Source organism: Euprymna scolopes, chromosome 3, assembly GCF_053919585.1.
Source record: "Euprymna scolopes isolate OS-2025 chromosome 3, ASM5391958v1, whole genome shotgun sequence".
In the NCBI taxonomy this organism is placed as follows: domain Eukaryota; kingdom Metazoa; phylum Mollusca; class Cephalopoda; order Sepiida; family Sepiolidae; genus Euprymna; species Euprymna scolopes.
The window spans coordinates 28493375-28505844 of record NC_136484.1 but is presented as its reverse complement, the minus strand read 5'-3'; the positions used below and the strand labels follow the sequence as shown (position 1 = coordinate 28505844).

The 12470-nt window shown below is 35.5% G+C and overlaps 1 protein-coding gene across 4 annotated transcripts in view; it reads right to left on the bottom strand.

The window, feature by feature from the left end:
- LOC145254378 (D-aspartate oxidase-like) overlaps nt 1-12470 on the bottom strand; it is a 117757-nt gene that overhangs the window by 19491 nt on the left and 85796 nt on the right. For all 4 annotated transcript variants that reach the window (XM_080113020.1, XM_080113021.1, XM_080113022.1 and 1 more), the window contains one exon: nt 5829-5930. In XM_080113020.1, the coding sequence (XP_079969146.1) occupies nt 5829-5930 (102 nt within the window). The remainder of the gene's footprint in view (nt 1-5828; nt 5931-12470) is intronic.

Here is a 12470-nt window from a genome sequence, read left to right as displayed (position 1 = left end):
GGCACTGTTTAAGTCCAGTGGCAAGGAGAAGTGCTAGAAGACTGCAAATAATGCCAAAATAAGCAAAGAACACATACAGCACCTGGACTTCGTGAATGATCACCTATTTTAGTACTGACCAGGCTAAACGTTGCTTAACTTTTGTGATTTAATGGGAACCGGTGTGTCAATGTGAATTATGCATTATGTCACACACATAATGCTATCACAAATACATGTATATGCTAATATATGTAATGTAATCTCGCAATCATGAAGATAAGAGTCTCAAACATTGAACAAGAAAGTGTAGTATCTGTTCTGATATTGCACTTCACCCTTTCTGTCCTCGATGAGTGGAGGAGAAATCCTGTATGACTGAAACAATTTTTATTTTTGTTCCCATCTAAAGTGTCCCTTTTTGGAGAGCTGGATTTTTTCTCACATTAAAAACTGACCTTGTGCCTTACTCTGCCCTTGTGGAGAGGCAAGTAAATAGGAACTTTCATACGTGAATTTGTTTTAAATGGATCATATATCATGGACAATAAGATGTACTCTTCGCACTGCAAAAGTTTAGACAGTGTGGTTAAGTTTTACTTAGCAACACGTGCTAATTTTGGAGTTTTCTTTTCGACTATTACTTATTGTACCAAAAATTAAGAATCCAGTCTTTTTTTTTTTTTTTTTTTTTGATATTTCACCCCAAACAATGCACAGTGCCATTTTGACGCAAGGGGCTCATTTTTGGGACCAATTCGACAGGGATACTATGAAGGGAGTTAAGCAGTGAAGTGTCTGCTTACACTAAACTTGAACTTCTGCATAAGAGCCAAGTACGTCCAAGGATGGAGTACTGTTGCCACATCTGAGCAAGAGCTGCCTTGCCAGAGTTCAAGATAGACTTCATAGCCTAGTTGGGGATGCCCTTTTCTTTTCTCTGCAACTTCTTTCCCACTAAAAGAGACGTTGCAAGCCTATCTCTACTTTATCACTATTTTCATGGCAAGTGCTCGCCTGTACTCCAATCTATGGTCTCCCTGGCCTGACTTTCACAAAAAACACACGTCTAGCTGAAACCATTATCAATAATTTCACCCAGTCTTTATCTGTGCCTAAACCTAAATGTAGATTCTATGAACAAAGCTTCTTTCTTAGAACTGCACGCCTGTGGACTTTGTCCCGTTTTCCTGCTTTCCAACTGACTACAATATGATCGTCTTCAAGTCTAACATAAACAAGTTCTTGATGAGCCATCCCCTTAAGTAATCCAATTTACCAAATTTCCACTACTAACGATTACTACGACATTTTCCCATTGACTACTGTACACTCATTAACCCTTATCCTCGAGTGGCCTCCAGGCCTTGATAAGTGGTGACTCCTTTGTAAGAAAAAATAAATGTCAGTACAACCAGAAAAGCAGGAACCCAGAAGAGAATTCTAAAGTCTAGCATTTCAGTGGAAGAAACTATTTGAGTAGAAAGCTTTTTGGCATCCAAGGATCTCTATAGTGTAGGGGTGAGATTTTGCTGCTTGTTGGGTTATTCAGGTGTATTTACATCGACAAGGTGCAAGTGTCTTGAGTTCGTCAGAACACATTCCGTTAAAATACTTGTAAAACAGGAACAGGGATGCAGCATTTTGGCGATGGGACAAGGTTTGGAATTTGGTTGCTAGCATGGGACCTATTAGGTTGGAGAGACTTTTTTGCACCCTATCTAAGAGTGAGAGACTTGTGACGAATGCACTATATGTGGCAGCAATACTCCATGCATTTGTGTGTCTGTGTGTTTGATTATTAAGCAAAATGAGTTATGTAAATAAAATATTTTACCATACGAATCAATGTTTCAACATAATAACTATGATATGCGCAAGTGTGGATGCACAGTTCAGAACATTTTGTGTTTTTTTTTTTACAGGCTTTTATCATTTAAACTAGCAGGCCGCCTGTGCTGCCTGGTCATAGAATACGCTTAAATATGATATTTTAATTCATACAGATTTCGCATTTATTATTATAGAGCCAATTCTCTATTGTTTATTATATTACACGCAATATACAGTAATGATTTCAAAAGTTTTAAAAAGTTGACTTGGGTGCCATCAGCTAGAATCGAAACTAAAATATTTAGCACTGTAGCCTAAGTGTTACTGTTTGACCTATCGACAAATAGCTTAAGAAAATGGTAAAACTTAATCGATTTTAACCTATAACTATATATTAGCACATTTGCAGAAGTAACAGGTTTAGTCATTTTCCTTTTGCCAAAATGAATTTTTTAAATTTTGACCATTTAGCAGCTATTTTTACCGGCTAAAAACCAAATAGAATTTGTTCCACAAGTCCAAATCTTCTATATATAAAGTTTCAAGTCTGCAGACCAAAAATTGAGAAAGAAGTTTGGTAGAAACATTTCCACACACACACACACACACACACAGACAAGGTATTCTTTATATATATATATACATACACACACACACACACACACACGTGCATATGCTATAACTTTTTCATCCTAAATGCTGTGCAATCATTCACGATGTAAAAAATATGCATAAATAGAACTGAACGAATCAGTTAAACGAAACAATCACCCCCCCCCCAAAAAAAAAAAAATTAATTAATGAAAGTCCGTTTTTCAAAGAATATATAAATTAGTATAGTCTTTATTTAGTCACTCGCATATCCATGACTGAGTATATTAAGTTAGTTTTAATAATTTTTAAATCGAAAACGTAGTCTTTTCATATCAATGTAAGTGCTATGATAAATTCAACTTTATATAGATACTAGCAGATGTATCCGGCGTTGCCCGGTATTAAACTTAATGCTAAATTCCTTGCAAAAAAATGAAGTAAAATAAGATGGAAAGAAATTGAGACGTGTGCATGCAAGTATCATGCTTTTTTTTCTAAACAGTTCACTTCTAAGTAGAAAAAATTTTTTTTTAACCGAAACCTAAAGACAGTGAGTCAAGTACGATAACCATTAGGCCAGCTTGTTTTTTTCCACATGTCTGAATACCCTATATACCAAATTCAAAATCTGTAAATCAAAAATTCGTTGAGTATATAAGTCAAAAGTTGTCCTCACACACACTCACTTTTATAGATATACTAGCAGGCCGCTTGGCATTGCCCGGTTATAAAATACACATAAGTATTTTATTTAAATTAATGAAAACTTAATTTATTTATTATAAACAGAAATACCGTAGGTATTAAACGTATCGTTAAATAGTAAAAAAAAAAAATGAAGTAAAAATAATGAAACTGAAACGTGCATGCAAGTATTGTTTTTTCTAAACAATTCACTTCTTGTAAGTAAGAGAAAAATACTCGAGCTGAGTCAAAATCAAAACCTAAAGACAGTTAACTGTTATATATAGGAGTCTTATTATTCTTATTATTATTGTTCTTTGTCAAAAGTGAGTCTTAGAGAGTCTTAGTGAGAGTTTATTGTTGTGTCTTAGAGAGTTTGATTAAGAGAGAGTCTTATTAAGAAGGCTGTGGTTGTGTTCGTGTTATGACGAGATTCATATTTATAAAATGTTCATACTTAGAAGTGTAATAGAAGCTCTTTGAGTGAAGAAACAGTGTTCAGACAGTCTTAGTGTTCACATTGTAGATATGAGATGTCGAGACGTGTATGTAAAGACATTTTAAAACACATGATATACATAAGACATAATAACAATTTTCACTTTACCTTTTGGTAGAATTACAACACAAAGACGACGTTTATAAAAACACATGATGGATTTATTTCTTCTACCCGACCGGTCGTGGTTTTCTGAGTCAAGAATTCAAAGCTTCACATTCTAAGTTTCAAAAGTGACCGTCTCGCTTCTAGATGTTCGAATCCCAACTGGACTGTCGTCTGTCGTCCTCAGACTCCCTCTGACTCTCTCTCTCTTCCAGTTCTCTAAAGTTTCTAACTATATCGAGAACTTCCCGTTTTCCATGACGTCATACACATGTTAAAACATGTCTTCTTTCACGTGTTCTGGAAATGCGTGTCCAAAACTTTTTCCTTTGTTTACAAAAGGAATTTTAACCTATATTCCCGGTAACCTATATTTCCAATATGTTAAAATCATGTTTATTAAATTATCCTATAGTTGCATTCCTCAATTGAATTTTCATAACAGAATTGACAACGCACATTCTTTTCTTGAAAATATTTTATCTCTAAGCTGAACAATAGTTTTTTTCACATTCCATTTACTAATTCTCTCTCGTAATCTATTTCTAAACCTAAATTACGAGGTTCGAATTTCGTCTATGCTATTTCATTTTCATTTTAACTAAATCTCTCTATTTTTATACTTACATGAAAAGGGGACAGCCCTTATCATGTAACATAATCAAATACGACCAACTTGACATATATTTTCAAATCAATTTATACTTAACATAAGAAAGCTGCTAAAGTTTCCCACATGACTGAATACGCTATATACCAAATTAAAAATTTTTTTTTTTGATTGCATTTTACCCCAAACGAGGCACAGTGCCACCTTGATGTAGGGGCCTACTATCTGGGATATAAATTACACGGATACTATGTAGGGAGTTGAGCAGCAAGATATCTGTTTACATTACACTTGAACTTCTGCATGTCAGTACAGTCGGGGAAGCAGGAACCCAGAATGGAATTTCAAAGTCTAGCTGTCCTGGGGAAGTAACTATTAGAGTAGAAGGCTTTCTGGCATCTGGGGATTTCTACTGTATAGGGGTGGGATTTTGCTGCTTGTCAGGTTTGTCGAGGGTGTTTACTTTGAGGTGGTACAAGGGCTTGTAGTTTGTCTGAGCACCTACAATTAAAATACTCGTAAAACAGGCTGAGGGATGCAGCATTTAGTCGATAGGACAGAGGCTGTAGCGTAGCTGACAGTTCAGGACTTATTAGGTTGGTGACTCTTTTGAACCCTGTCCAGAAGTGAGAGACTAGTAGCAGATGCACCAGCCCAAATGTGACAACAGTATTCCATACATGGGCGAATGGTAACCTTGTAGAGGTACAGGATACTTTCAGGCTTGAGTAACTTTCTAGTACGGTAGAGAGAGCCTACCTTCCTCACAGCAGCTGCGGCAATGCCTTTGATGTATCTGTTCCAACTCATGTTCCCTGTGAACATTAAACCGAGGAGTTTGAATGAAATACTTTCAGGTAATAATGTATCATTAGCCATGGCTATTTGTGGTTGAGAAGGTTTCTTGTAATTATTGAAGGAAACAAGCTTAGTCTTGGCAGCATTGAATGTTACCATCCATTTTTTGTCCCCATTCCACTACAGATTGGGGGTTTTCCGCTAGGGTTTTCACTTGGATATGTGTTTATTTGGTTTCCCCGCATTCCTGTTATAGAGCGTGGGGTTGTCAGCATACCCATCTCAGAGCCAATGTTATCAGGGAGATAATTTATGAATATCAGGAATAATAAAAATTCAAGGATCGACCTCTGAGGTACACCTGCATTTATATCATATTGTTTAGACATACAACCATCGAGAACAACCTGGATTCTTCTCTTATTTAAGAAGAAATCAGTTATGTTAAGTATTCATCCAGTAATACCATATGATCTGATTTTCCTGCTAAGACCATCGTGCCATACCCTGTCAAAAGCCTTAGATATATCTAAGGCTACTGACCTACCTTCCCGTGCTTTAGCAAAAAATCGTTGAGTATATAGGTTGAGAAGTGCCCTCACACACACACACACACACTTTTATAGATATACTAGACAGATTATGATCTAAACAGTTAAAACTAAAATAATAAAAATAGCCATTATACATGCACACCATCAACATGACACAAGTTAATGTACTTACCCGCATAACTTGACCTCGAATAGGGTTCAGTTTATGATCATTCAACAATGCATAGCTACCCAAACCACAGCAGTTAATAATTGCATCGTAATTTGGTGTCAACTGAAAAAAAAAAAAAAAAAAAAAGATGGTGTCAAAATTATTCATGTTTTTTTTTTTTTAAACATAAATCAAGATATTGTGAATTTGGTGAATGGATACAAGATAGGCACTTCTGCATGCCAGTGACATGATGCGAATGTGCGTATTTTAGTTTCAAGAACCGCCGACAGATGTCACTTGTCAGCAAAAGAATAGGCGTCGATAACTCTTCCTTTTCTTAAAATGCGCGCAAACTAAAATTATACTTTGTTGTATTTTTATACAATCTTTCCGTACAAAAAAATTATAATTCTTAAACCTCTATAAATGTTTCATGTTTTTTTTAAAATTATATTTTGTTACATTTTTATACAATCTTTCTGTACAAAAAAAAATTATAATTCTTAAACCTCTATAAATGTTTCATGTTTTTTTTAAAAAATTATATTTTGTTACATTTTTATACAATCTTTCTGTACAAAAAAAAATTATAATTCTTAAACCTCTATAAATGTTTCATGTTTTTTTAAAAATTATATTTTGCTACATTTTTATACAATTTTCTGTACAAAAAAAAAAAAAAAATTAAAATTCTTAAACCTCTATGTTTCATGTTTTTTTTTTTTAATTATATTTTGTTACATTTTTATACAATCTTTCTGTACAAAAAAAAAATTATAATTCTTAAACCTCTATAAATGTTTCATGTTTTTTTTAAATTATATTTTGCTACATTTTTATACAATTTTCTGTTCAAACACAATTAAAATTCTTAAACCTCTATAAATGTTTCATGTTTTTTTTTTAAATTATATTTTGTTACATTTTTATACAATTTTCTGTACAAAAAAAAAAATTATAATTCTTAAACCTCTATAAATATTTCATGTTTTTTAAATTATATTTTGCTACATTTTTATAAAAAACTTTACCATAAAAAATAATTCTAAAAACAGTCTATAAATGTTTCATGTTTTTACCGTATTTATTATTTTATTTTCAGTTATGAATCACTCATTGAAAAGAAATTATATTAATACATTAAAATTATATTTTGATACATTTTTTTATTCAATAAATGTTTCGATTTTCATATATATTTGTGTTATTTATTTTGTTATTTCATATTTTTGCGTTATCGTTTATGTTTGTATTTGAGGTTCACATAATAGCCGCTAGACGTCAGTTCTCTTTTGAAGAACAGAGGTCGATAACTCGCCTCTTGCTAATATGTCACTGATATGCAGAAGTGCCAAAAGATTAGTTAGTTAAAAAATATATAAATTTTTAGAAAACGCTTACATAAACTATTACTCATATATGAATATGTTATAATATTGAGCATATTTATAAAAATGCACCCCTGTCTCCGCATATAATCATAGCCTCTGTTCAGTTGTGAGAGACGATAGATGCCCCCTGTATAAGTTGCTGTGCATATAACCGTGAAGAAATGTTTACACAATCACAAACTCCTCCTTTATATGAGTTGGTACTGCTTGATTTCAGTCGCAAGGAGAAATTCAGGATGTCTGGAAACAATGCTTAATAAAGCGGAGAGCACACAGCACCTGGTATTTTCAAATGGTTACCCATTTTAGTAACTGATCAGGCTCAATGTTGCTTAACTTTAGTAATCTGATAGGAACCATTGTGTTAACGTAATTATTTTTATTTATTTTTTTAATTTTTTTACATCGTAGTCACCACTTATCAAGGCCCGGAAGCCACTCAGGGATAAGGGTTATTGTATGTGCAGTACTCAATGGGATAGTATCGTAGTAATCATTAGTATTGGAGATTTGATTACGTAATTATGCTATATTCATTAATAATATATGTTGTATAGAGCTTCTCAGAAAACACTGATTCCGGACAACATCTTGCTAGGCTGAGAAGAGAAATATTGTTTAGGTAAAATAACTTTAGCTGAAAGTTTATTATGCAAACAGTTAAGTGATATGGTTATCGATTTAGCCGTAGTTAGCTAAACATAAGAATTTAGGGGTTTTCTGTTTTAATCCCAAGACGAAGGAGTGATTATTAAAAAGAGGAAAGAAAAATGAGATTGAAGCGTTTAAAGAAGAAAGTAATACCCATGAAAGTAATACCCATGAAAGTAATATCCATGAAAGTAATATCCATGAAAGTAATACCCATGAAAGTAATATCCATGAAAGTAATATCCATGAAAGTAATACCCATGAAAGTAATACCCATGAAAGTAATATCCATGAAAGTAATACCCATGAAAGTAATACCCATGAAAGTAATATCCATGAAAGTAATATCCATGAAAGTAATACCCATGAAAGTAATGCCCATGAAAGTAATACCCATGAAAGGGAAAGAGTCTAAAAAAGAAATTGGGTGGGGGTGGGGGATAAAAATAAATAAATAAAAATAAAAACAGGCTATAAAGTTAAAATCGATTTTTTTGACGCATAGTCGGCCTAGTAAAATTAGAATTTTAAAGAGGGGACAAGATTAAATTTATGTAGGTGGTTCTTTATTTTGTTGTTTTTGGGAGTGGTTCACCCAAATGTTTTTTCATCATGATTTTTTTTTTTCCAAGATGAGTAACTCGACAGGAAAGCACATTTTTTTCCGATGTTCTGTGTCTAGATAGGGCAGTGCTACACACACCGGCTTCGAGTCGTTTTGGTAATTCTCGTCATAACAAATTAAAAATGCGGATGTGCTTCTGTGAGGCATGACTGGCTGGGTATCAGCTTTGGGAAATGAATTTCTCCAACGCAGACATAATGAATAATAGCAGTGACATCATTGGTTGGCAAATCACTCAGATTAAGTAATAATAAGGAAAGTAATTTATGCCGTCAATGCATAACAGAATAATGATGTAACAAGATACCTTATGATTTTTTTAGAATGAATCAATATGATAGAAAGTATTGTGTATAATTAGAAGCCGACCACTAAAAATTTTAAGTAAAATGTGTTTTGCTGTAAGTCCCCAAAAGTTTCTAAAATATTTAAAGAAGTAAAATAAGGCGAAAATTAGACAAAGCTCTTATTAGTAGTAACAACCATGGGGGAGAGTGAGAGTCAGAATTTTACGGTAAGGCGAAGGGTGCATGTGATATATATATTTTTTTGGCAGGGAATGGCTGATACGGCAGTTGATATTAATCGTGAAATGGTTTAACCACATCCCTGCAGAATGCCATGGTGCGCTGAAGAGGAATTCCAGCTGAATAAAATGGTGACAAACCAATAAAAAATTAAGAAATATGTATTAGTTATGATACCTTTTGTACTTATTCGGGATTGTGTGAAATCTAGTTGTAAAAATGGTTAGTAGTAGAAAAATGTAAGAATTTTTTTTTTTTTTTTTGAAAAATGCCGTACATTTTGGAAAAATGGTAAAGAAAAGGTGTTGTATAGAGCTTCCCAGGAGACACTGATTCTGGACATCAGTGACCTTGCTAGGCTAAGAAGAGAAATATTGTTTTGATATTATCTATATAAAAGCCAAGTACGTCCAAGGTATGGAATACTGTTGCCATATCTGGGCAGGAGCTGCTAAAAACAGCCTATCCTGCCTTGACAGAGTACAAAATAGACTTCATGGCTTAGTGGGGAATGCCCTTTTCTCTACCCTGCAACCTCTCTCCCACAGAAGAGACGTTGCGAGCCTATCCTTGTTTTATCGTTATTTCCATGGCAGAGGCTCGTCTGAACTCCAATCTCTGGTCCCCCCTCGCCAATCTTTCACGAAAAACACCCGTCTAGCTGAATCCACTGTGAAAAATTTCCCCCACTCTATATCTTTTTTTTTTTTTTTTTTTTACACAATGATCACCACTTATCAAGGCCCGGAAGCCACTCAGGGATAAGGGTTATTGCAAGTACATTACGTTAGTGAGGAGATTTGATGAAGTGTTTACTTAAGGGGGCGGTTCATTAGGAATTTGTTAACATTAGACTTGAAGACATCCAAGTTGTAGTCCGGAGGGAAGCAGGCAGACGGAACAGAGTTCCACAGACGTGCAGTTCTAAGAAAGAAGCTTTGTTCATGAAATCTATGTTTTGATTTAGGCACAGATATAGAGTGGGGGAAATTTTTCACAGTGGATTCAGCTAGACGGGTGTTTTTCGTGAAAGATTGGCGAGGGGGGACCAGGGATTGGAGTTCAGACGAGCACCTGCCATGAAAATAACGATAAAACAAGGATAGGCTCGCAACGTCTCTTCTGTGGGAGAGGGGTTGCAGGGTAGAGAAAAGGGCATACCCCACTAAACCACAAAGTCTATTTTGTACTCTGTCAAGGCATGATAGGCTGTTTTTGGCAGCTCCTGCCCAGATATGGCAACAGTATTCCATCCTTGGCCGTACTTGGCTTTTATATAGATAGAGAATTGCATCAGTAGTGAGATATCTTCTAGAGCGGTAGAAGGATCCCACCATCTTTCCAGCGACCTGGGCAACAGACTTGATGTATGTGTTCCATTTCAGATCAGGAGTAAAGGTTAAACCCAGAAGCTTGTCAAAACACGGAGCCTCACCCAGACGAGAGCCATCCATCACAATTGATGCCAGCTGGGGATCAGAGCGTTGATGATGTAAGGATAGGAGTTTGGTTTTGGATGCATTAAAGGTAACTAGCCACATCTTCCCCCACTGAACCACGCGCTCGAGATCAGAGGAGAGAGAATCAGAGAGAACTTCGTCATTTACAGCCTTTGATGTGTTGCCGTAGATGGTCGTGTCATCAGCATAGATGTCAACGAATGGTTTAAGTATGTGTTTAGGGAGGTCATTGATGTAGATCAGGAAGAGAGTTGGGCCCAGGATTGACCCCTGAGGGACTCCAGCATTTATATTGCAGGCCTCCGATTTTTGTCCATCTACCACTACTCTTATGAGCCTATCGGAGAGAAATGATTTAATGATTGAGAAAACATTTCCAGTTATACCATAGCTGGAAATCTTGTGAAGTAGACCCTTATGCCATACTTTGTCGAAGGCCTTTGATATGTCAAGAGCAATTGCCCTAGAAAGGAAGCCTTTGTCAAGAGATTCACTAATCCTGTGGGATATAACCGTCAGCACATCTGCGGTAGATCTTGCAGAGCGGAAACCATATTGTGTGTCACTAAGAAGATTATTCCTGCTGAGGTGGTTGACTATTTCTCTATTTAATATTGATTCCAGCAACTTACTCATAACACAGAGAAGACTTATTGGTCTGTACTGAGAGGGAGATGACTTATCACCTGAATTCTGTGCCTAGATCAAAACGTGGATTCCATGAACAGAGCTTCTTTCTTAGAACTGCACGCCTGTGGAACTCTGTTCCGTCTGCCTGCTTCCCACCGGACTACAACTTGGATGTCTTCAAGTCCAATGTTAACAAATTCCTAATGAACCGCCCCCTTAAGTAAACACTTCATCAAATCTCCACATTAACGTAATGTACTTGCAATAACCCTTATCCCTGAGTGGCTTCCGGGCTTGCCTTGATAAATGGTAATGTGTAAAAAAACAAACAAAAAAAAAAAAACTTTAGATGAAACTTAATTATGTAAATAGTTAAGTGATATGTTTATCGATTTAGCTTTGGAAACCCAAAACAATAATTGCTAAGTGACATTGATCACGCCACAATTAGAAAGGTGTCCTTTAATCGGATACATCACGGGAAAAAGGAAAACAAGAAGTTTTAGTCAGTCTATGAGTTTTCGGCAAAGCAGTGGGGACGTCAAAGAGCCTGCTCGAAACTCAGCTCAGAAGCAGAGGCTGAAAGAAAAAGATGTAGAAACGTAAAGGCAGACTCTTGGGAGAACATGAGGTAACTGGAATAAAAAAATATATAAAATATAAACGGTTGTACATAACGTCCCTTAGACACTCCTATGTTTTATCTTCTATTATGAATTTCCTATTTTACACATGTATGGAATATTGTTGCCACATCTGGGATGGTTCATCTACCACTAGTCTCTCCCTCTTGGATAGGGTTCAAAGAAGAGTCTTCAATCTAATAGGTCCCACGTTGTTAACTAACTCCAATCCCTGTCCCATAGCAGCAATGTTGTATCCATGTGACTGTTTTACAAGTGTTTTAATGAAGTGTGCTCTGATGAACTCGTTGCACTTGTGCCCCCTTGATGTACATATCTCCGACAAACCCACTTAGCAACAAAATCACACCCCTTCATTGTTGAGGTCCATAAATACCAGAAAGTTTTCTACTTTAATAATTTCTTTCTTCAAACAGCTAAACTTTGGAATTGCCCAGTTAAGGGCAAAGGAATTAATGTTTTTAGCCAATGTTTCGATATTTGTCGTCCGAACGATTGAGCTTCAAAATGATACCAATCTCATGAAAATCCGTCGCCTCTGTCAAAAGTTTCAGGCAGATCTGCATACATACATACATTTAAACGGACAAGTGAAATTTATATAATAGTCTAGTCTGGGTGGCCAGCGTTATCCAGGTGTTTGGCGGTGTGTGTTGAGCAAAAAAAAAAAAAAAAAAAAAATGGTAGTAGGCAGGCAAGCTTAAACCTGTGCCGTGAAGGCGGAAAAGAAAG